The sequence below is a fragment of the Rosa rugosa genome, chromosome 7 (genome assembly GCF_958449725.1).
Source record: "Rosa rugosa chromosome 7, drRosRugo1.1, whole genome shotgun sequence".
NCBI lineage: Eukaryota > Viridiplantae > Streptophyta > Magnoliopsida > Rosales > Rosaceae > Rosa > Rosa rugosa.
Window position 1 is genome coordinate 9,976,442 of NC_084826.1, and position 25,872 is coordinate 10,002,313.

Consider the following 25,872-nt stretch of genomic DNA (forward strand, 5'->3'; position numbering starts at 1 on the left):
TAGTTGAATTGGGAGACGGTAGACGACATGGTGTCGCGGCAGGGTTTGGACCTGAGCGCCGCAGCGGCCATTGTTGGGTTTCCCGGCGGAGAAAAAACAAAGGTTATCGGAGATTTATGGGTTCCTACAAAAGGTCCGACCCCACTGCCAGATCATGCACCTAGCATTCCCGCTTCGAATGAATTCAGCTTCAATTTCTTCATATTCTGATAGCGGCGTAGTCCATCTCGGTGAACTTGAAAGGCAATCCGTAAGCACCCGAATAGCGGCGAGACGAGAGAGCAGGCTTGAAAGAACGACATCACCTCCACTTGGGCAATCTGCTAATTCACAGCCGCCTCCAGCTCCTTGAACGCTTCTGCAATTTTCCCCACCGGCTTCTCATTCGCCATATCGCTGCGATAACATGGAGGAGGTTTTGGAAGAAGTAGAATTCTCCGAACCTGTATATGATGAGGCGGATGAAAAGTCAATTGGGACAGAGGCGAGATTGGGGAGGAGTGTTGGAATTTTGAGTGCTGAAAATTGGCTGTAGTTCTGGGATTGAGCCACCACAGATACATATTTTGTTGAGACGTCAGATTTTGCCGGTAGGGGTTTTGTTGTCGATGGAATTGAAATTCGGCCAGAGTCTTTTTTCCGATGATTGAACATTGATTAATGGATCTGTAGCCCGAAACGGAGAGGATCTCGGTGAAGAGGGGAGAGGATCAGGCGTTGTCGAGTTTTTTTTTTTTTTTTTTAATGTTTTTATTATAAAAATGTCTGTTTTGCCCTTCTTGTAGGCCATGCTGTCGGTGCCAAGTCAGCTTGTGACGTTATGATTGGAGCTAATTTTGAAATTTAGACGCAGGTGATGGAAATTTAAAGTACATGGACCATCATGATTAAAAAAAAAAAAAGATCAGAGATCGAACTGATGTTTACCCAAAGTTTGATAGGGCAAACTAAATTTAGTCATTTTTATTTTTTGTTTGATCAAAGTGATCAGAGATAGTCAAACTTAGTACTAAGACTTTGTTTGAGAGATATGTCTTGTCACCAGACAAAATGCTAGTTGGTGTTTTATTATTTGCAACCATTGAATCTGCCAATTGAAATATGGTAGATCAAATTTAGAACCTATGTACATTCGAGTTCTTTTTGGAACAAACTGAGAAGGAAGCAGAGAGCTGAGGCACAGAAATACTAACACAAACTTTAACCCGGAGTCATACATCAACATTTTAAAAAGCTAAAAAGTTTTGCTTCACAGATTTCATTCACTCCATCACACTTCTTTACGGTCATTTCTCTTCAGTCCATCTAATGAAGCAACTTCATACTCAAGTTTTAGTCTTTCCCTCTTCGTTTATTCAAATTAGGAGTCAGTCGCAAGCAATATAGGAGTGATGACCTTCACTATAACTTTATAATTCTTAGGAATCAAGTCAACAACAAAGATATAGCTAGATTACCCTTTGTTTTGATTATTCTCATCTACAGAACCAACACCATTAATTGGAGGCAACCATGTGCTTCGACCGTATCCTCTCTATTCAACTTCAATATATATGAGCTTATAATTTAATGAGCTTATAAAATTTAAAACTTGTATAATGAGCTTATAATTTAATGAGCTTATAAAATTTAAAACTTGCATCACTATAAAATTTAATGAGCTTATAATTTAAAACTTGTATGGTATAACAACAACTAATTAAGAAAATTAATTGGATTGTACCCATAGTTAGCTGAAACTTGCATGAAGATATTAAACTAAAATTGGAGTAGCCAAGTGGGTGTGTCGTTGGAAAATCAAAACCCATCAAATCTGGAATGAGTCGCCAGCTACTTGATTTCCAATATAGGATAATCTCTTTGTTTAACATTGAGAACCTAATTAGATGCAAGCCGGCCTGCAATCAATTCATATTTCCTTTTGGCGCCATTAGCCAATTTCCCTTCGAGTAGTTGATGTATGCTTCTATTAGTTTTGTTCTTATTATATTTGTTAGGTTTTTATCATTAATTATTATTAGTGCAACTCCGGCCAATTAACTTATATTATATGTACGTATACTTAACTCCAAACTATATGTTCCATATGATCATAGCTAGTTAATTAGCAATTCACAAAGCTATTGGTGCATGCATGGATATATCTACAAGCCTAGAAACTGGTTTTCATCTACACTCGTCTAGAAGTACTAGTTCTCTCCACAACTTCGATGACGTGAGTCCCCTCATACAAAAACAGTACTAGCTAAAGTTGACGTTTACATTCTAGGCCTCGCTCGAAAACCTTAAATCTTTCCAGTGTATTACAGATGTTTGATTCGGGGTATTACTTATGCCATTGGTGCCAATTAGTATCTCTCCTTGTGCCACTTCGATTATGAATTTTGAAAGCGGGAACTTGGGGCTACTTTGCATGCTTCATTCCCATTATTCACACTCGTAGAAATAGAATCTTTTAAGTAGGAATCACAAGCTAAGCTTTAATAGGAACACAAGCTTTAACAAGGATCCATAAATCAATTCAACAATTTAAAGCAGAAAAAAGCGATGCATCATAGGCTTGTAGATCTATTCTCTTCTTTCAGATATCTTTTGAGTCTATAGGAAGAAGCTTGTAATTGAAGCTTTAGTCTTTCCCTCTACGTTTTTTCAAATTATCTGTCAATATCAAACAAGGTGCAAAATGCAAGGTGGTTGAGAGGAGCCTTTCTTTGTAAACATTTCCGATCAGTTTGAACAACAGGCACCACCATCATAATGAGTTCATATATAGGATGTTGGTCATTAGAATTATTGCGTAATTATGGATCCCAACTCTTTGCAAACAAATTTGGTCATTTTCATGAAAATGCTTTAAATTCTTGTTCTGTATAGATGGCTACACACAAATATAAGTTAATGCTCTAAGATCTGTCATCATTATAATGAAAGGCACGTACTGTAATAAAAGTTCCTTGTTTAAGTACATTTTGGAGTTCCCAAAGTAAAGAAGGAAATAGTAAAAAGGATTAAGTAGAAATGACACTCAAATCCCTAATCAGTTCACAAATATGTGAGTTTTTTAAAATTAAAATAACATAATCGACACTTTCGTAACACTTTGGCAATTACATGCAATTTACAATTTGATTACAAAAGTATAAAAGAAATGTCACTTCTTTTATTTTATTAGATGGACTTGTGATTTAGTACTACTAGTTTTAGTAAATATCATTCTTAACTATCATAGCACTCATAACTTCAACTCACTTCAACTCTAGAATTAGTTTGCATAAAATAATACCATATGAAAAACCTTGTCTACCATATGACCATATGTTTGTTTTGTATTTCCAAAGTGTTTAACCCCTAATCTGAATTCTTTATTGATTTGTCTGCTTCCAAACTCTAAACTAGGCTGATTTTACTAGAATGCCCCGGACCACATCTCAATGTTAAAAAGACAAATTAACATATAAACTCTTCATACCATGCTTCTATTTTACTTTTTCTAATAATTAACAGTGACATTCTTTGCTCTATATGAGCATTGGATCCTGAAATTAATTAAGCAAAAAAAATTAAAGGTCCTTTAATGGTGATCAATGAACAGGATCAGTAAATTTAGGAAGAGAAGGGTAAAGCAGTCACTTAACACCAAAACCAACACTGTCCTCAAAACTTAGAACCCAAAAACAACATAATCAAGGATAAACTGGTAGAGACATCATTGAGTTAGATCCGTTGATTACACGACTCCCATAACTTTTTTTTTTTAATCATATAATTCAAACCCAACTTAGAATTATTAATCCCATCATCATTTTTGAAATCTTGTTTAAGCAAAGCAGACTAACAGAGAGAGAGAGAGAGACAGAGTCACTCAAAGTTTACTGTTTGATTAAATACTTTGGAAAGGACAAAAATACGCTCTTCAAAGTTCAAATATGGGTCTCTCTCTCGCTGTTCATGTGTTTGAGCAAGTTTGAGTAATCATGACCAGCTCCTAGCTTCACATTTTTGGTTCATATAAATAAAGCAACGATCTTTTCCAGATTTTCTTCATATATCCACCAGCTACATTTCACTATCAGAAATGGTTGAGGCCTCATGGAAGGACCTTTCACTCACCAAGAGGAAAGAGAAGGAGCCCATCTACAAAACCAGTACCAACAGCTCAAGCTTTGTCTGCCATTGGTGAGGTTCAGAGGACCCAATATCCAGAACCCAGTTTCCATATTTGGGTTTTGCCTGTCCAAGTACATAAGAAGCCTCTATTCCAGAGCTCGAATCTCTAACTCTTGTTGCTTGGGGAGGCTGACTTACAATGGTATGGTAGTGATGAACAACTCTGCATTTTGTGATTCAACTGAAGAAGGAATAGCTGCAATGGAAAGTGAGGGGCTTGATGAAATTGTGGGTAAAGGTGAGACCTTTGGGGAGTTGATTGAGATTGAGGAGAAGGGTCGTGAGAGCTGTTCAAGTTCAGATTTTTTGACATCTGAGACTACAGTGCATGAGGAGCAGAGTCACAGTAGCTCTGAGGAGTCATCTTCTCCACCCTCATTGGGTTGGCCTGTTAAGAAATCTGAGGCACCAGATTGTACCAGTGAGAATGGGGCTAAAGCTCATTTGGATGATAGGAAATTACAGAAACAAGGGTCTACAATCTCAGGTATTGTCTCTATTTCTGAAGGCACTGAAATTACATGTTGTTTGGTTGGTTTTGATGTTGAGCTTGATTTTGGTTTATGGGATTGTAGAGACTGAGTTGATGAAGGAGAGGTTTTCGAAATTGCTGCTTGGAGAAGATATGTCAGGTTGTGGAAATGGGGTTTGTACAGCATTGGCTATATCGAATGCGATTACTAATCTTTGTGGTATGGAGTTTTAATGTACTATCTCAATGTCTCGAAAAGCTAGCTTGTATTAGTGTTGATTTAGTTTTCATATTGTTTGTTCAATTCTATAGCAACCCTATTTGGGCAACTTTGGAGGCTAGAACCTCTACCGCGGGAGAAGAAATTGATGTGGCGAAGAGAGATGGAATGGCTTCTTTGTGTGAGTGATCACATTGTTGAGTTGAAACCTTCTTGGCAGACATTTCCAGACGGAAGCAAATTGGAGGTACAACCTGATTCCAGCATGAATTATTAGAACAGTTTAATTTCTCAGCTTCTGCATCCCATCTTCTAATATGCATAAAATGTAGGCACGAAATGTATATAATCTTTAATTTTGCTACATAGTAACTGGTAGTTTTGGAATGATAATGCATGCGTATACTCTGGTCTTTATGCTCATAACTGATGTGATAATACTATGATTTGCAACTATTAAAGTGTCCAACAACAAATATATTGGTTAAGGGCTACTAAATTCCTTGGAGTTTTTTTGACGTGTTTACAACTCAATTCAGGTCATGAGTTGCAGACCCCGCTCGGATCTTTATGTTAATCTCCCAGCCCTTCGCAAATTGGATAACATGCTTCTCGTAAGCTTCTCAAATACTTGTCTTTTTCTGTAAAGATCCAGTTTCATGTGATCCATTCTGAATTTAGCCAATCCTTGCAGGAAATATTAGATGGTTTTGACGAGACAGAGTTCTGGTATGTTGACCAAGGAATTCTGGCTCCAGATGCTGATGGGTCAACCTCCTTCCGAAGAGCATTTCAGCGCCAAGAAGAGAAGTGGTGGCTTCCTGTGCCCCGAGTTCCTCCTGGTGGACTCCATGAAAGTACAAGAAAGCAAGTGCAGCACAAGCGTGATTGCACAAATCAAATACTTAAAGCTGCAATGGCAATCAATAGTATCACTTTAGCTGATATCGAAGTCCCTGAATTATATCTGGAAGCTCTTCCAAAGGTTCAAAAATTCTCAAGATTCCAGTTACATGTGCTTAATTTTTTTTTTTTTTGGCAAATATATGAGCTTACTTAGACATGGTTTTCATGTTTTTGCTTTAACTTGGTTTCAGAATGGAAGAGCAAGCTTAGGGGATGTTATTTATCGATATATTTCATCAGATCAATTCTCCCCTGAATGTCTGCTTGATTGCCTCGATCTGTCCTCTGAACATCAAGCTATAGAGATCGCCAACAGAGTTGAGTCCTCAATCTACTTGTGGCGCCAAAAGACAAACTCAAAACCTAAAAATAACAATACCAGAAATAGTTCAAAGTCATCATGGGAAATGGTCAAGGACATGATGGTGGTTGATGCAGATAAAAGGGAATTACTTGCAGAAAGAGCAGAAAGTCTCTTAATTTGTTTGAAGCAACGCTTCCCCGGTCTTCCACAGACATCTCTCGATATGAGCAAGATTCAGTACAATAAGGTTCCCCACTTTGTCCCAATCAAAATTTTCTTCTGATTTAGTCCTTCAATTATTCTTTTCTTCTTAATTAATTGATCAACTTTAATCTGTGTAGGATGTTGGGAAATCCATCTTGGAGAGCTATTCAAGGGTTCTTGAGAGCCTGGCATTCAACATTGTGGCACGCATTGATGATCTGCTTTATGTAGATGACTTGACCAGGCATTCAGATCAGTTCCCATCAAGGCACTCCGATCAGTTCCCATCAATCTCCAAAGTTAGTGTGATTTCACACAAGGCAACTCCTATTCCGTATTCATCAGTGCCCATCTCAAGCACTCCATATAAAACAGCTTATGCCACACCAAGCTTTTCACCCGCACAGCGAGCTAGCCCTCTCCGGGTAGAACGATCACCATTCACGACCAATGCCAAGATTTCTCCTCAGCGCGGATTGGGCGTAAAGAAAGTTCTGACCGATTATCTTAGCATTGATGCAAAAGGAAAGAATTACAGCAACTCGACTGAGACACCAGATTCAGTCTCAGACACAATGCAAACAACTCTTGCATCTCAAATGGGACTAGGTTATTTTGAGTCTTCAAATGCATCAAGCAGCCCAGCAACTCAGGACTCAGACACACAAGAAAGCACCCACGTTTGAGAGAGTGAAACGTTTCATTTAGGCTGTCTGAGTCTTGTTAGAAGGAGATGTTTGTAATGGTGATGAGTTGAGAGGTTCATGTTTGTAATGTGCATCCTGTGTTTACCAGTTTTCAGTTTGTTCCCGAGTCACTGTTTGGCATGGGTCGAGCAGTGATTGTAAAGAGAGAACTAATTCCTACACTACTACTTTGGATAGAATATATGAAGTTTTGTTGATTTCTCGTGTAGCAATAAATATAATAAAATTCAATGCATATTACCAGACAGACAAAGTATTTCAACTTTCAATAGGGGGGGTGGGGGGACGCATAACAGACACAATCACTTTCAAAGTACATTAAAGATAAATAAAGTCTTGTTATATTCAAAATGCCTAGGTTACTCTCTCTCAGAGAGAGGTGTTGGCTGTTGCCTTCTGGCAGGGGTTCTGCAAATTCGGTTTGAGGGAATGTTTTCCCTTTTCCTCTGGCCAAAAGGAGGGTGGTGGTGGTGGCTCTTTGTCTCGGCGGAACCTTATTGTTCTTTTTTCTCTATCTGCTTGGCTTAATAAATCCCATTTTCCAACATTTCTTGTACAATTTTTTCCAATCTCAGATTTTTTGAAAATGAGAATACATGTAAGGCCTGACATTGATGGCTGTTGTGTTTGGCAGTAACTCAAATACTCAATCCTGTGATCTTGGTCTCTTGCTGGAGGTAAAGTTGTTGGTGGTTAAAAGACCTCAGCATATTGTTGCAGCAATTTTTGAATATCAGGGTCCCTTTTCACTTAATGCGGAAACTGGACTTAATTGAACCATCGATCACTGTTTCTTTCTCTTTCTTCAGCAACCTAGTCATGGACTTACAACTGATCACAGAAGCTTGAAATTCAGTCTAACCTTACAATATAATATGTACTTAACTTACCACTGTGAAATTGCATCTTCATAGTTTCAAAATTTCAAGTTATGTCACCTAAGGTCCCGAGCCAAGAAGCTCCTAGTACCACCGCACAACCTGAAACTCGTAGAATGTAAATGTCAACTGAAAATATGAACTGTTGCAATTGCATTTCCACTCTTACATGTCCTTTGGTTTGCATTAGGGCCTCACTGGCTAGTATGACCTTCAAAGGCTTGATGTCTATGACTTTGGCTTTGAGGTTTTTAAGTAATGATGGATGTATAAAATTGTGTGAAGCTCCCGGGTCAATTAAAACATGTACCCTCTTTTTGTTGAACACCCCTTTTAACTGAATGGTATCTGTATTGTTCTGCTCTCCCATCACCTGCAATTTTATTTTACCTTCCTGACCTTCTTCCTCATTTTGAACTTCGTCTACAACCACATTGATTAATGATTATATGTCCAGGCCACTCCACCTCCTCTTGAACGTACAACCTCATCAAATAACCATGAGTTATCCTTTTCTGCAGATGTGGCCAGGCATGAATATTTCATCACAAAAGAAACACTGGTAAGTCTCCTACTACCATTTCCTGTATTGTTCAGGTTGGCTGCTGGAGGATTGGCAACATTTGTAGTCCTGGCTTGAATTGTTTGAATCCTCAAAGGCTCATCACCATTGTCCATTGATTGGATAATATGGCTAGTAAGGATGTTAATATTAGCAGATCTGAGGCATGGAATTACTAGATTGACATCCTTACTAGCCATATTATCCAAAACATGCAGTAGAACCACAAATCATAGCACTAGTAGTTTGCACAACATCAGAAGCATATATCCATCATTTCAGAATAAGCTTCACTAGCAAAACCTAATATCACATCACTGTCACCAAGATTTAGAGGGAAACCATAGGAATTAGGTTTAGAAATGCTACCCCTCCCATACAGATTGAAACGACGCAGATGTAGCCATAGTAGGTGAGGCAGATGACACCGTAGGACCTAAAATTGAAGAACCAGCTGGGATTCACGGTGACCCAAAATTAAGCTGAGGTGATCCATGTTGTATATGTAGGTTTTTGGCCTCCGATCTTATCAGACGCATCTCCTCTAAGATCTCTGAGCGTAAAACAGCTACAAAATCTTGCACAGCACCGATCTTAGCCGTTGTTTCATCTTTGTGGACTAGAAGATCAAATTCCAAGCTAGTGAGCTCACCGGAAGTGTGTGACTGAGCTCCGGAGCCCCCACCCCCCTTAAGCTTCATCAGAATCAAGGGCTCTGATACCAAATTGTTGGGGTCTTAACCCCAACTACTGGAATTCTCAGAGAAAGAGCAGAAAATTAGTGGAAAAATATCTATTTCAAGCTTGAAGGAAAAACATTACAAGGGAGTTAGATCATGGTCATGGAGAACACGTGTCAAACTGACACTGGCTACAACTATCACGTAAAACAGCTGCAATATTCCTTAACGAGGCAGCCCAAAACGATGCGTTTAAACTAAATGAAACGGTGCGTCTAAACCAATACGAGAATTAAAATAGGACCTGAAATATTCCTAGTTAACACAGGACACTAAAGTATGACTTTCATAACAGGCGTCGGGTCGATGGCGGGTTGCAGGTGTCGGTTGAGGCTGGCGGTTGGCCGTCGACTATTGGAATGGCACTTGATCTCGCCCTGGGTGGCTTGGCTACATGATCAAGCGTCGCGATTTTGTTCGAACTTGGCTTTTACATCGATGACAGCGTGGCTGTGGACGCCTGGTGCTGCCGGGGTGCCGATGCTGACAACATGAGAGGGGGTGATACGCGGCTGTTGGAACTGCTGGTGATAGCTTTGGAGCGGTGGCGTCCTGGTGCTGTGTTGCAATCTAGGGTTTCTGCTGCTTCATTGGGTTGGATTTTCCTATTGTTGGGCTTGGGCTAATTTGTTTGGGCCTGGGAGAAATTAGTTTGAGGATATGACGCCGGGTGTTCAATTTAGACCTGTAAATGGATCGGATTTAAAACGGCTCGACCAAAATCTGAAGCAACAGAGTAATAAAAATTTTCAACTCGACCCAATCCGATAACCCAGTGAATCGTTGATAGCTTAATCCAAACCTGTATCAAGCTGATTAACGGATACTTGATCCGCTAATCCGATCCGTTTTATAATAACAAATAATTTTAAATTTTTATCATGATACTTCATGAAACACTAATAAAATATTAAAACAAAGAGTATCGCCAAAAATTGAATTACATAACCAAAAAATTCCTTAGAACGGTAAACTAAGATAACTAAAATACTAAATTTCCAAAGCAATACTTCATTGATGTTTTTAAATAAGAGAACAAAATGAACATGGGCATCAATAAGCTTCATCTTCATATTCCCATATTCTGAGGGAGATTGAGGGGAGAGAGAAAGAGAAAGGTGCGAGCGACTAGCACTCTGGTGGCGACTGATTCTAAAGGAGAGACTGAGAGAGAGCGATAACAGAGATTGATATATATATATATATATATATATATATATATATATATATATATATATATATATATATGTTTCTGGTGGCTTTCCCGGGGTACCTCACACAGAATGCTATATCTCGAGAGATACCGATTCAGCTCCTCGATCCTGTATCAAGAGCACAATGTTAGAGGGATAAACCGTACCGGACGGTTTATGCCCCTCCGATGCCTGAGTAAGATACCAATATACACAATGAACTATATAAATAGTGGGTGAAGGAGTTATTACCCGTAAAAGGTGGTTGTGCTAATGCCTTTATACTCGAGCATAGGAAAGTAGCCTCCCCTATCTTCGATGTGGGACACAGGTTGTTCTTTTGATGCCACATCAGCCCTCTTGTTGTGCACTTAGATGGGCTGTGCTGGCCTTGCCCCGGGCCCTGGGTGCCTGGGGTGGCATCCCATATGAGCCCCGCCATGGTGGGTCGTGAACCCGGCCCATGGCATAGTACCTGGGAGTACCGATGGGCCCCAGCCGATAGTGCCAAACCTAGTGAAGACTCCCATAGTATGTACAAGTCCCCTAAGTTCCCGTTCAAGATGTTTCTTGGGTGGGGACTTATATTTTAGTCACAGGGTTTGGCACTGGTGTGCCTGTAGGGAGTCCCCCAAGTTCCAGTGCAAGAGATGTCTTGAGCAGGTTACGCTGTAGGTAGCTAATCTATAATGCCCCCAATTTAATCCATAAGGTTAAAGAAAAACCTCTGGGTACCGCTGGAGGTCATGAGCCTCCGGTACCCGGAAGGGTAGAGTGAGGACTTGAGCCTCTGGTACCCGATGGGGTAGAATGAGGACTAAAGCCTCTAGTACCCGGAAGGGTAGAGTGAGGACTTGAGCCTCTGGTACCCGATGGGGTAGAATGAGGACTAGAGCCTCTGGTACCCGATGGGGTAGAATGAGGACTGGAGCCTCTGGTACCCGGAAGGGTAGAGTGAGGACTTGAGCCTTGTGTACCCAATGGGGTAGAACGAGGGCGTGGCCTCCGGTACCCGGAAGGGTAGAGTGAGGACTTGAGCCTCTGGTACCCGATGGGTTGGTGGTGCATGTCAGCCACGTGGGGCAAAGTGGGTTGTGCAATAAATGCCCGTCCCCTCAACTGCCGGTTTCGAGGCGTGGGGAGATGTGTGGGACACTTGTAGTGATCCTACGGTTGAAGGCCTTTCGTCTTCAACGGCTGTGATGCTTTGAAGATTGAATTTAAGAGGGAAACAGACTGTTTCCCTTCACTTTCGCGAAAACCCTCAGAGAGAAAAGAGAGAGAGAAAGACTGTGGATTTGCAGCGGCGAGGCGAGGAAGAGGGAGCTAGCGAGGAAGTGGTGTTCTTGCCTCTTGGTCGATCGATTGCTTGCTGAAGAAAAGGTCAGAGCCCCCTCACCTTATTTGAGCGATTTTTGTTCTTCTTCTTCCTCTGGTTCTGCCATTAATGTGTTCAGTTGTGGATTTGTGTGTAATGAAGAAGGAATAGGAATAATGCTAGTGTAGTTTGCATGTAGGTAGCATCTGGAGACAACATTGGGTTTCTCCTAGGATTTCGAGTATGATGGGTTTCGCATATTTCTGTGGTTTTCTGGGTTTTGCTTGATTTTCTGGGTTTTGCTTGAAGTGGGGAGTGATCCGCGCTTTAACCTAGTTTTAGATCTGGTTAGGCTAACCCTTGTGTTTCTGATTCCAGATAGCGAATTGAGACTCAGGTTGACATTAGGATGGAATCAGAAACTAAGGCTGGGGATGCAGGATCGTCTTATCAATCTTCCGCGAGACAAGCGGAAGAAAATATTGACAGGGACCTGGCTCGAAGTAGTACTCGATCGGAGTTAGCAGAGAACACCGGATCATCAACTGGGGTGTTCTCAGAAAGTAGCGAGGATACCGATGAGGTTGAGAGCGAGGGCGTTCCCGGGGAGGAGCAAGTAGTCAAGGTGGCTATTCCCGGGGGCATCCCAAAACCTAGGTATACGTTAGTGGACGGGACCATGTGCGACGAACCCGGGAGAAGTATGACAGTGAAGGAAATCATTGCCATGAGGCTGAAGTGGGGAATACCGGACGAGGTAGAACTAAGGCCTCTTAAGGATGGGGAGCTGGCAGCGAATCCTCTCCCGGGATGGGTGGCTCTGCATGAGAATCAGTTCAACCAAGGACTATCGTTACCCCTGCCCCGGTGCCTATAAATGAATTCTGAGCGGTGTACAGGGTTCTCCACTCGAGGAAACATGCTTGTCAGGGTACCGTGACGTTTGCTTCTCGGGACTACGAGCCCCTGGTGACCGATATGCCCACTTCTCAAAGCAAAAGGTGGAGGAATAAAGTATTTCTTGCTGTAGGGCGGTGGCAGATTAAAAATAAGAAGTGGCACCTGACGGGTACCTTTCAAGCTATCGGGGACCAGTCCTATTCATTGTCTGAGGTGGAAAGAAAAAGAATAGCCAGGGTATACGCTGTATGGAGTGAAGAGGAGAGGAGCTCCTATAGGTTCATCCGATACTCGATACTAGATAGGCTAGGCCTAGGGAGACTTCCTGGTGAGGGTGACCTTTCTGTTGATACCCGCATATAAATATATTGTGCTTGATGATTAACTTGTCAAATTGTTTGCAATGAAAGCGCCGAAGAGGAAACCCTGGAAAGGTAAGGAGGACGACCGGATGGATGACAACCAGTTGATGGAAATGCTGATGAGCCAGGGAGAAGACGCCCTTCACATTGACGTTGACTTGGCGTCGAAGGTTACGAGCCACTCCGTTGAAGAAGCTCTACTGGAGATTGCTGATGGAGGGTACGGGGAGCCTGACCTTGAAGCTCCCGTAACCCAGGTCAAGCAGCCTGTTGCCGGCAACGTGGTCACCATTGCTGATACAGGAAGAGGGAAGGCGCCGGTAACTGGCTCTATCTCTTCCCGGTCCATCGGGTCAGCTGGAAGCGAGGATGTCTTGCTTCCCGGTGAGAAGAAAAGGTCCCACAGGCACTACCATCGAAGCGGGGATAAACATGAAGTTACCTATACCGGCCGGGATGTTAAAGGGTCGGAATCGAAGAGGCATAAGCATAGCCATCCGGGACAGGAACTGTCGCAGTCTCTTGGGCTCTTGTCTCCAGCAATACCGATACTCCCCAAGAAGCCCATTAAGCAACTGTTGAACGAGTACGGGGTTGCGGGCGAGAAGTTCGTGCGTTCAATGCTCGGCGACCTGAAAGACATTGATCTTGACCGGGTTCGGGCAATGGACAATTCTCCCCAGTAAAATCGGCGTCTCGCCCGGGAATCCATGATGCGGGTACTGGACTTTTTATTTAAGTCATTCGATTACTTGGCCGCACTAGTAATGTGTTCTAACGGTTTGTTTTTTTTTTTTGTCTAGGCCTTGTTCAATGTGTACGCGATCGACGCTAGTGAGGAAGATACTCACTTGAAGGAAGAGGTTTGCAATCTCTCCAGGCAAGTGACCTATCTTCATGGGGAGAAGGCGAAGCTGGAGAAGGAACGGGATTCTTTGAAAAAGAAGATAGAATCCCTAACTCCCAAGGTAGCCAAGCTGGAAGTGGCTGAGAAGAGGATCGCGGAGCTTGAGGGTGAACTTGCTGGGGCCAGGGACGAGCTAGGGAGTGCCCGGGACTCCGAGAAAGAAGCTGCAGAATCTGCCACATCGTGGAAGGCGAGGGCAGATCATTTGGATGAGCGCCTTCCTGTGGAAAGGCATGAGGCTGTGGCTGAGTACAAAGGCTCCCAAGAGCTCCTTGATATGCTGGTTTCCGCCCAAGATAAAGCCGTGATCCTGAAGTTTAAAGAGTGGGTGGCAGCCGGGTACCTGGATGAAGCAGAATTCAAGCGGGGACTTCTTGAGAAGAAAAGGAAAGAGCAGGAGGCTGCAGCCAAAGCGGGTGCCGGTGGATCCCAGAGTACCGCTCGTGAGCAGTAGTGTTTAGGGAATAGATATTTATATAATCATCACTTTTTTTTTAGTAGAAATTATCCTTGCCTTGAACAATGGCTTAATTCCTTTGCCTGGTAGTCCAGGTTTTTTGTGAATGGAAATTTTTTGAACTTGAATGGGAATTGGAAAGGAATTAAAATTTCTAGGATTTTATACCTCGTTTTAAGCGTTTACTTGCATCACTTATTACCAGAATAGAGTAACTGACAATAGCTATGTCCGGGAATGCCCGGTGTAGGTAAAAAAAAATGCTAGAAATGGTCTGAATAATTCATTTTTCCATTCAAGTACCACACGGTGGTTGATACAGAATGAGTACCCGATGGGTAGCTTGCCATAACTGTATGGTCAAAAAGCAAAAGCGCCCGCTCTTTTTTTCATATAGCCAATTTTTTCCCTTAAATACATTTTTTCCCCACCAAAACTTGCAATGATGAAATAATTAGATCATCGCTAAATGTATAAAGGGTGAGGAAATCATTCGTCACTGGAATGAGACTTTTAGCGAGGAATGCTCACATTTGTCGCTATTAAATTTGGCGGGTCTTATACAATTTTGCGCCAAACTAATAATGACAAAATCGTTATTTTCTCGCTAATTTTTTTATTTTTTACAAGAAAATGGTTTCTCGCAGAACAAGAACTCTTAACGAGGAAACTGTAGTTTTGTCGCCATTGAATTTGGCGGGTCTGACACAATTTTCCGCCAAACTAATAATGAGGAAAGTGTAATTTCCTCGCTAATGGCTTCTTTTAACGAGAAAATTATTCCTCGCAAAACACTGACTTTTAGCGAGGAAACCATAGTTTCATCGTCGTTGGATTTGGCGCGTTTTACATAATTTTCCGCCAAACAAATAATGACGAAATCTTTATTTTCTCGTTAATTGCTTCTTTTGATGAGGAAATAATTCATCGTAAAACATGGACTTTTAGCGAGGAAACCATAGTTTCATCATTGTTGAATTTGGCGGGTTTTACATAATTTTCCGCCAAACAAATAATGACGAAATCTTTATTTTCTCGCTAATTGCTTCTTTTGACGAGGAAATAGTTCATCGTAAAAAACATGGACTTTTAGCGAAGAAACCATAATTTCGTCATCGTTGAATTTGGCGGGTTTTACATAATTTTCTGCCAAACAAATAACGATGAAAGTGTATTTCCCTCGCTAAATGCTTCTTTTGACGAGGAAATAGTTCCTCGCAAAACATGGACTGTTAGCGAGGAAATCATAGTTTTGTCGTTGTTGAATTTGGCGGGTTTTACATAATTTTCCGCCAAACTAATAACGACAAAATTGTTAATTTCTCGTTGAATGTCTTTTTCGCAATGAAAAAATTCCTCATTGAAGTCTCTTATTTCCTCGGTAATAACATGATGATTTAGGAGACCAATTTATGGTCACCTTTAGTGATGAACTGAAATATTCGTTGTAAAAAGAGGTGTATAGTGAGGAAAATATGTTTCCCGCAGAAAACCTAATGACATTTAGTGAGGAATCAACATATTCCTCGTAAAAAGTGACATTTACTGAGGAAAATAAATTCCTCGCAAAAAACTTGGTCGCTAAAAAGACTTTCTGTTGTAGTGAGCTAGGACAAGATGCTCCGGGAGCTACTCGTAATAGTACCGTAGGCGCTGGGTATTCCATGGATGCCGGGAAACTACTCCGTCCATGTCCCGGATCTAAAAGGTTGCGAGGCCTACCTCTTCGATGATCTCGTAAGGGCCTGTCCAGGATGGATCCAGCCCACGGGGCTCTGGGTAGACCTGCTTCATGACCCAGTCCCCCAACTTCAGTGTCCGGGATTGTACCTTGGCATCGTAATAACGAGCTATCCTCCGCTTGTTTGCCAAGTTATGCATGTGTGCCACATCCCTTCGTTCCTCGAGTAAATCAGCATCGAGTTGTAGGCCTTCTGAGTTTGTACCCGCGTCGAAGTATTCGATCCTGGGGCTCTGGATTTGTGTTTCAATGGGGAGAACCGCCTCATATCCAAAAGCCATGCAGAAAGGGGTCTCTCCGGTAGCCTCAGTCGCGGTGGTCCTGATAGCCCACAGAACCTCCGGGAGCTTAGAAGCCCAAAGACCCTTGGTTTTATCAAGCTTCTTCTTCAGTATCTTCTTGATTATCTTGTTGATAGCCTCGACTTGACCGTTGGTCTGGGGGTGAGCCGGGGATGCATAGAGGATTCTAGTGCCTAGGTTCTCGGTGTAAGCCCTTAGTTCATCATTGTCAAACTGGGTGCCATTGTCCGTGACTATGGTGTCCGGGACTCCAAACCTGCAGTAGATGTTTTTCCATAGGAAGTTTTTGACTTTCTCCGTGGTGATAGAGACAAGAGGTTCTGCTTCTACCCATTTTGTTTGGTAGTCAACGGCTACAATGGCGTACTTGAATTGTCCTACTGCTGTGGGAAGCTTACCAATTAGGTCCAGGCCCCATTGGCAAAATGGCCAAGGTGCCAGGAGTATGGAGAGAGCGATGGGCGGTGCCCTTGGGATGTTGGCATACATTTGGCATTTGTGGCAAGAACTCGATATTGTTTGGGCTAGGGCTGACATGGTTGGCCAGAAGTATCCTGCCCTTAGGGTCTTGTGTGCAAGAGACCGGGCCCCTGCATGGTTACCGCATACACCCGTGTGTATGTCCTTCATTATTTTATGGTCGTCCTCTGGTGTCACACACTTCAGATTAGGGAAGCAGTGACCTCTCCTGTATAACTTTCCATTCATGATCGTGTATCGAGCTGACCTTAGTTGGAGTCGCCTGGCTTCGACCTTATCGTCCAGGGCTAGACCGTCGACCATGTATTTCAGGATTGGGTCCATCCAGGAGGCGATGTGGTCCACCGTGAAGATTTCTGATACCGTTTTAGAAGTCCTTGGCTTTTCTAGTATTTCGACTTTGGTAGCCTCGTAGGTAGGACTTGGAGAAGTTGCCGCGATCTTAGCAAGGACGTCTGCCTTGTCATTCTCTGCTCTCGGTATTTGGGTGAAAATGTAAGAGGTAAATCTCTGAACCAGTGCCCGAGCTAGGGCCTGGTAAGAAGACATGTGGGGCTCCTTCGCCTCGAAGTTACCGCTGACCTGGTTCACAACTAACTGAGAATCGCTAAAGATACTAAGGTGCTGGACGCCTAGTTCCCGGGCGATCTGTAGACCTGCTATGAGTGCCTCGTATTCTGCGGCATTGTTCGATGCCTTGAAGGCGAACTTGAGGGCGTACTTGTAGACTTGGTCGTCCGGGCTAATTAGCAGGATACCGGTGCCACTTGTCTTTTTGTTAGATGCGCCATCAACATACAAACGCCAAGTGCTTGGTTGGGGTGGGTCCGGGGCTGGCGGTTCAGGTGATCCCGGGGATGGATCCTTATAGGGGATCAACTCAGATATAAAATATGCCGATGCTTGGCCCTTAATAGTTGTCCGGGGTTGGTACTTGATGTCGAACTCCCCCAATTCGATGGCCCATTTAATTAATCTCCCCGATGTCTCTGGCTTCTGCAAAACCTGCCACAATTGGTGATTAGTGAAAACAGTAATTGAGTGTGCCTGAAAGTAGTGCCTTAGCTTCCGGGCCGACACTAGGAGGGCCAATGCTATCCTTTCAATGTCCGGGTACCTGGATTCAGCACCAGTGTAACCTTTTCCTGCGTAGTACACCGGGTACTCACACTCGGAGTCCCGCCTGACCAGAGCGGAGCTTACGGCGGTCGAGGATGCCGCTAGGTATATGTATAGCATTTCTCCGAGTATGGGTTTGTATAGCAGAGGTACCGCTGCCAAGTATGCCTTGAGGCTGAGAAAAGCAGCCTCGTGCTCTGCGGACTAAGCTATTACCTCAACGTGTTGGGTATTCAGTAACTTGAAGAAATGAGTGCACTTGTCCGTGAGTCTTGAAATGAATCTTTACAGGGCGGCCACCTTACCTGTAAGGGACTGGACATCGTTCCGGTAAGTGGGAGATACCATGTCTAATATGGCCTGCACCTTTTCCGGGTTCGCCTCAATTCCTCTGTGGCTGATGATGTACCTAGGGAACTTCCCGACTTCGACACCGAAAATGCACTTCTGTGGGTTAAGCCGCATACCGTTGCGTAATATGATTGCGAAAACAATTGATAAGTTGGTTACGTGGTCCTCTGAGGTTAAGCTTTTAACCAACATATCGTCCACGTATACCTCCATGATGGTCCCAATGACATCTACAAACATGGAGTTGACAAGTCGCTGATAAGTAGCACCTGCATTCTTTAATCTGAAGGGCATGACCTGGTAGCAATAAAGACCCTTGTCTGTGGTAAAAGCGGTGTGCTTCTCATCGTCCGGGTTCATTCGGATTTGGTTGTACCCACTGAACGCATCCATGAAACTGAGTAACCGGTACCTAGCAGTAGAATCGATTAGTTGGTCAATTCGTGGGAGCGGGAAGCTATCCTTGGGACATGCCCGGTTGAGATTTGTATAGTCATACGGGATCGTGGTGCATGTGCCGAGTAAGGAACAATGCTCAAGTTGTGCATGGCTATGTCAGTTGGTATACCGGGCATGTCTTTGTATGACCAGGCGAAAGCAGATGCATTGGAGCGGAGGAACGAGATTAGGTCTTCTCTGATAGCCGGAGCCAACTTGGTGCCTATCTTGACAATTCTGTCCGGGAACTCCTCAGATAGTACAATCTCTTTGATTTCCTCCACGGCACCGGGCCTTTCGTCGTCCGAGTCTGTATCATCTCTGGGATCTTCGTACCGGTCTGTGAGAGGGTTGGTGACCACGGGCAACATTTCTGACTTGCCCTTGCCCCGAGATACCGTCAAAGAATAACACTGCCTTGCCGCAGTCTGATCACCCAGAATGGTCGCTATTCCCACCGGAGTTGGCACTTTCATCATGAGCATGTGTCCTGCGATGAATGTCTTCAAACGCCAGAGTGCCGGTCGCCCCAAGATAGCGTTATAGGACGAGGCGCAGTCGACGACAATGAACTCTGCTTTGATGGTTGAACAGTTTGGACATTCTCCTATCGTGATCGATAGGTAATCTGACCCGAGTGGCTGGACGATATCTCCTGAAAAGCTAATGAGGGGCTCATTATCTTGTGACAGCTTGGCCCTTCCTCTGTTCAAAGCTTTGTATGCATCGCGGAATAATACGCTAACCGAGGCTCCGGTGTCCACAAGTACCCGGGACATTATGTAGTGGTCCATTTGGAGCGTGATCAGGAACGGATCATCATGAGGCATCTTCAGATCGGCTTCTTCCTCCTGCAGGAACGTGATGGATCTCCACCTAGTGTCGCCGTCTTGTTGTGGGGCCTTGTGAAAATTGAAATTGAACACTTCCAGGTGGCCGAAACTGGAATTTCGCTTCTTCCTCCGGGGAGGTAAATCCTTTGGGCCTCCACCGTGGATCGTGAATATCTGGCCGTATACGTCGATAGCTCCTATTTCTTTAGCGGGTAGGTACCGCTGAAGTTTGCCCCTCTGAATTAGTGATTCGATCGTATTCTTTAAAGCCATGCAGAGGTTAGTATTATGCCCGGCGTCTTCATGGTACGTACAGAACCTTCCGGTATCCTGCTGGGTAAGTTTACTCTTCGGGAACTTCCTTGGTTGTGGTCCAGGTATCTCATCTCTGTTCTCGTTCCATATAGTTTCGTACGAAGCGTTGAGGACAGTAAATACCTCATACCGGGGTGGTGGTGGTGTTCGCTGATTTTGCTGTGATCTTTCTTCCCGGCGAGGCTGTGGGGTCATATAACTGCTAGACCTGGATGATGACTCCTTGCTTATCTTGTTGAGTTGTGGGGTGATCGGTCCTGATTATGTACCCACTCCCTTTTTCGTGGCTCATCCCTGACCACCGGGGCCGGGGTGGAGACCCTTAGCTCTGGTCTGACGTTATCCCCGTACGTTTCTAATTCGGCTTGAGCGTGCTTGATGGCCGTAGCCATCAGCTCATCATAGCTAGCCGGGGGGGTGATGGTTAATTCCGTAGAGAAACTCTCCGCGCCTTAGGCCCCTCCTGAAAGCCAGCTCAGCCAGTTCCTTGTTAAGGTCCCGGCACTTAGCGGTAGCCGCCTGCCATCGGTTAATGAAGGACTTCAAAGTTTCATTCTCCTCCTGTTGAATCTTTAGCAGCCCCTTTGGGGTATGCATCCTATCGGTACGTAAGATAAATCGGGCTACGAACTTGTCCGTGAGCTCCTTGAAGTTCCCTACAGAACCGGCCGGCAGTTCGTAGAACCAACTCAAATCTTCCCCTGACAATGTTTCCTGGAACATATTACAACACACCTCATCCGTGTATCCCTTGGCGCTGGTTTGTGAGCGGAAAGCCTGTAGGTGCTGGTACGGATCCCCAACTCCCGTATAGTCAATCTTTAGTGGCTTTGATATGTTTGCTCGAATGGCGCCTCTGACCTGTTGAGTGAAAGGGCCTGGACGGTCCTCGTAAGTGGTCAGGGGCCGCCAGGTGTCCCTATTCTTTGCTGCCTCTACCCTTGCATGCCCTGCATGCAAGGAGTTGCTCACTTGTTAGAGTAACGCCGTGTTTGGATCGGTTACCGGTGGCTCACTTTGAACTGGCTGTGGTAATGGTAGTGGTGGCAGATGCATCAGGTTTTCCGAGAACAAGTCTACCGGTACTCGGATCACTCGGCGACCGCTTCCCGTAGGAGGGGATGAAGCAAGGCTGGTGCCTCCCATTACTGGGGTAGCGTTTACATCTGTTGCTACCTGGGATGCCCTAGCTAGGGCCTGGGTGAGTGCCTCATTATGCTGGTGCCTTCGGTCCAGTGCTCGGGCCAGTGCGGTGTTTTCATCTTCCAACTCCTGCAATCTCTGCTGCGAAAGGAGGTTCGTTTCCCTATCGGTTCTTTGTTTTTCCCGATCGATCCTGGCTTGTTCCCGGAAGGCTGCGATCTCTGCTCGCATAGACTCCAGCTCTGATACCGGGGTCACTTGGTCTTCGATGACCGGTGGGTCCTCTGTGTTCTGCGGGTCCAAGGATCCAAGACCATGCACATCTCCGATACCCGGTGTCACTGCTGATGATGTACCAGGAGAGAATATTAGTGCTCGGGTGACACTTCTACCATCACCTGCCGCTTCTTCCGGCTTGGTCATGATTCTAGACCCCTATCTGGCGCGCCAATGTTTCTGGTGGTTTTCCCGGGGTACCTCACACATAATGCTACATCTCGAGAGATACCGATTCAGCTCCTCGATCCTGTATCAAGAGCACAGCGTTAGAGGGATAAACCGTACCGGACGGTTTATGCCCTTCTGATGCCTGAGTAAGATACCAATATACACAATGAACTATATAAATAGTGGGTGAATGAGTTATTACCCGTAAAAGGTGGTTGTGCTAATGCCTTTATACTCGAGCATAGGAAAGTAGTCTCCCCTATCTTCGATGTGGGACACAGGTTGTTCTTCTGATGCCACATCAGCCCTCTTGTTGTGCACTTAGATGAGCTGTGCTGGCCTTGCCCCGGGCCCTGGGTGCCCGGGGTGGCATCCCATATGAGCCCCGCCATGGTGGGTCGTGAACCCGGCCCATGACATAGTACCTGGGAGTACCGATGGGTCCCAGCCGATAGTGCCAAATCTAGTGAAGACTCCCATAGTATGTACAATATATATAGAGGGCCTTTCCACTAAGGGATCCCTTTTTTTGGTCTTTTCTAGGGATAGAGCATTAGACCAACTTTTCGATCACATTTCGGCATCTCAACCGTTTAGTTTTTAGGTCCTAATGTGCTGATCATTTCTGCAAATTTTCAGCCAAATTGGTGATCGTTAAGGTATCAAACTAGATTAAATCAATGGACAAACCAAATCTATCAAACTTGAACCGTTCATACTTATAATCTTAAATCGTCATTTTGAATGCCTTAACGATAATCAATTTAGCTGAAAATTTGCAGAAGTGATCTACACATTAGGACCTAAAAACTGAACAGTTGAGATGCCAAAATATGATCGAAAAGTTGGTCTAATACCCTATCCCTAGAAAACATTAAAAAATGGATCCCTTACTAGAAGGGCCCTGTATATATATATACAGATCCTATCCAGAGCGGAGCTCCGCTTTGAAAATTTACGTGTGAAGTTCGAGTTTTGGGTCACTTTTCGGTCTCATATCCACATCTTGACCATTCAGTTTTTAGGTACTAGTGTATAGATCGTCTCTACAAATTTTCAGCAAAAATAATGATCGTTAAGGCATTGATAATTGCCTTAAAGCTAGTACGGTTCAGGTTGACAGATTCAGTCCGTCCATTGGTTTAAGCGAGTTAGATACCTTAACGATCATCAATTTGGCTGAAAATTTGCAGAGAGAATCTATACACTAGTACCTAAAAACTGAACGGTCGAGATGTGGATATGCAACCGAAAAGTGACCCAAAACTCAAACTTCACACGTTAATTTCAAAGCGGAGCTCCGCTCTGGATAGGATATGTATGTATATATATATATAAGGATTAAATTAAGTTTAGTCCCTCGAACTTTAGGCCTAAAATCACTTTGGTCCCTGACTTTTTTTTTTAATCAAGATGGTCCCTGCGCTTCCAATTTCCATCAGCCTAGTCCAAAATTTGACTTTGACTCTAATCGTGACGTCATACGCTGAGTTGTCACCGACAAGCATGGCCCACTATTCAGTTTTTGACTCTCAATTTGGACGAAATGTCCAAACTACCCCTTAATACTCTTTTGTTCATCTCTCTTCCTGAAACCCGAGAGCTCCTCCTCCTCTCTCTCTCTCTCTCTCCCCCTTTCCCTCCCTCCTCCACCACGTCCTCTTCAGCCTTAGATCACAACACAATAACTCCAACCCATGTCCTCTTCCAGAAGCATGTCTCCGTCGACTACGATAGCGGCACTCACCACCTCTCCACTCATATCAGCGGCTTCAGGAAGCGAGACATCCCCAAACACCACCGCTTGTCTTCAAGTAGGTAGGCGCAGCATCGACGACGCCCAGAAGATGCACCGGGAAGCGGGAGAATGCTCAGAAGAGAACAGATTGTGAAGCAAATTTTGCTGGGTTTCTGTATGAGAGAGAGTTCGAGGAAAGAGAAAGTAAATCTAGAATTCTCTCTCCTCCACCGCTGGTCTCTAAGCACCACAATGCTCACCTCCACCACAACCATGCTCCGCGGTCTCCGACGAGTCAAACCCAGCCTCCACGTCGTCTGGCGATGCCTAGAAGCCTCTATCTCTCTCTCTCTCCCCCTCACCCTTTGCGATCCCAAAACCCTTTTTTTTTTTTCGATTTTCGGCAAAACAAGCTCCAATTTGGTGCTAATTCTCACTGCATCTTGTGATTTGAGCTGGGTTGCTTTTGATTATAGAGGTTCACTCATTCATGATTTGATTTGATTTTGAATTTTATTAGTATGGTTGGTGAGTTTTGTGATTTTTTTTTTTTTGCTCATAAAATTCAGGTATGGTTTTTTGTTTTCTTATTTCATGTGATAATCTTGATGGGTTTTTGATAATCTGAGTTGGGTCTGTTGAAAGCTTGGAAATTTTTGATGGGTTTTTGGTAATCTGAGATGGATGTGTGTTTGATTTGTGAATTGACGGGTTTAAGAAGTGACAAGGGGGAGGGTGTTTGTGATGAGGCGGAGATGCCTGCAGAGGTTGCTGTCGTGGCCGTCCACCGTTTCGAAGAACTGCAGAAATTTCAATCACAGGGTCGTCGGATTTGATGTGAATTTCTGGTTTTTTTTTTTTTTTCTTCTGGTGTGGATTTCTGGTTTCTGCTGCTGGATTTTGCAGTGATTTGAAGCTGGCTCATCTGGGTTTTATCACAAGGTCGGGTTGGATTGGATGCTTTTTATGATTTTGATTTTGGGTGACGAAGATGAAGTGAAATATGGTTTTGATGGTTTGGGTGGTGGTGGGAATGCCTCTGGAGAGTACAGAGATGGTGGGTTTGGGGAGATTGGAAGATGAGGGAGAACAGAGAGAAAGAGAGAGTGTAGTCGGAGACTGGTTTTGATGGTGAAGAGGATTGAGAGCAGGAAGTGAGGTAGGAGAGGAGGATTGGGTTGCGCTCATGGTGGCGGTTGAGCGGAGCTGCAAAGAGATCTGGGTTTTTAGGATTAGAGAGAGGGTTGTGGGATTTAGGAGAAGAGGGTAGTTTGGACATTTCGTCCAAACTAAGAGTCAAAAACTGAACAGTGGGCCATGCTTGTCGGTGCCAACTCAGCGTATGACGTCACGATTAGAGTCAAAGTCAAATTTTGGACTAGGCTGATGGAAATTGGCAGTGCAGGGACCATCTTGATTAAAAAAAAAAGTCAGGGACCAAAGTGATTTTAGGCCTAAAGTTCGAGGGACTAAACTGAATTTAATCCTATATATAACCGAACCCGCCGAGCACCGCCCAAGCTCCTAATCGTCCGCCTAGGCCGCTGCCTAAATCCCCACCGCCCACCTCCACCGATTTGGTATTAATCGCGGCGGAGACCCGCCGCCCAGTGCCTAGGCGGTCTGGGCGGCCGCGTATTAGAACACTGCTTTTGGATGAGGTTTAGTGTTTCTTAAAAAGGTAGAGTTGTTTAAGTAACGATTTTTTTGTCGGCCCTATTGGGGTAAATCATTATGTATGATTTTATTGATCAATAAAAGAGTTGTTGTATTTCCTAAAAATAAAAAATAAAATAAAAACATTCCATATTACCAGACACTATCTTCTTCTGAAAAGTGAAAACCAACTTGATATTAGAACTCAGTGCTCAAGATCCAAAAGAAAGAATAGACATTGCTATGAAAAATATTTATATAATAGTACAATTTTTTTTTTTGGAAAAATAAACAAAAAGTATACTAAAACAAAACATTGGAAGATTTTTTTTTTTTTTTGCAATATTTTGTTTTAGCATACTTTCTAGTTTCTACAACATTTTTGGAGGAAATAACGTTCACGACTTTGCATGATGTATAGGAGCCAAGCAATGCCCTATACCAAATGATTGTCACAGATCTGAAAGTTTGACATGTTTTACTCGTTGTGATTAACATATTTTCACTTCCTATTGTCCTGTTTTTTTTTTTAGAATAGAAGATACTTTTATTAATCAATCACTAGATAGTAATACAATAACCAGAATGACCGGTTGTGGTACTAATGCCACGACACACATTCCTGACATCATTACTAGTTACGGATTTATCATCATCGATGATATGCATGAGCCAAAGAGGCCCAACCCCCAACCAAACTAAACACCCATTTTTCAGGGCTACAAATTGAGCAATAGCATGAGCAACCGAATTTTGCTCTCTGGGGACATAACAGATGCCTGGAACTTGCAGCAAGGCCGTCAGCCCCTGTATCGCTGCAACCAAATGACCCTCTGCTGCATAACAATCTGACACCTCCCTGCTTAACATATGAACCGCAAGCAAGCAGTCTGTCTCTACCATTACCCCCTCCATCCCTTCTCTTGCATCAATTCAAGGCCTAATTTAATAGCTGACAACTCCGTAGCTAGAGGAGAAAGTCGCTGAGTAATTCTTTGACCACATGCTCCCA

At 43.7% G+C, this 25,872-nt stretch overlaps 3 protein-coding genes across 3 annotated transcripts; 1 reads left to right on the forward strand and 2 right to left on the reverse strand.

The window, feature by feature from the left end:
- Positions 1-3,910: 3,910 nt before the first annotated feature.
- LOC133720927 (rop guanine nucleotide exchange factor 7-like) lies at positions 3,911-7,215 on the forward strand. The gene is made up of 7 exons (XM_062147417.1): positions 3,911-4,654; positions 4,743-4,859; positions 4,952-5,106; positions 5,399-5,473; positions 5,554-5,844; positions 5,957-6,316; positions 6,411-7,215. Exons 1-7 carry the CDS (start codon positions 4,090-4,092, stop codon positions 6,957-6,959), a joined length of 2,112 nt encoding a protein of 703 aa, XP_062003401.1. The 5' UTR covers positions 3,911-4,089; the 3' UTR covers positions 6,960-7,215.
- An 8,479-nt stretch (positions 7,216-15,694) lies between these two features.
- LOC133722800 (uncharacterized) lies at positions 15,695-18,650 on the reverse strand. Its single transcript, XM_062149666.1, has 4 exons — positions 18,285-18,650; positions 17,068-17,825; positions 16,299-16,596; positions 15,695-15,730 (listed from the first exon to the last, which is right to left on the reverse strand). Exons 1-4 carry the CDS (start codon positions 18,648-18,650, stop codon positions 15,695-15,697), a joined length of 1,458 nt encoding a protein of 485 aa, XP_062005650.1.
- A 68-nt stretch (positions 18,651-18,718) lies between these two features.
- Positions 18,719-20,071, reverse strand: LOC133722801 (uncharacterized). Its single transcript, XM_062149667.1, has one exon. The coding sequence runs from the start codon at positions 20,069-20,071 to the stop codon at positions 18,719-18,721; it is 1,353 nt and encodes a 450-aa protein (XP_062005651.1).
- Between the last annotated feature and the right edge of the window lie 5,801 nt (positions 20,072-25,872).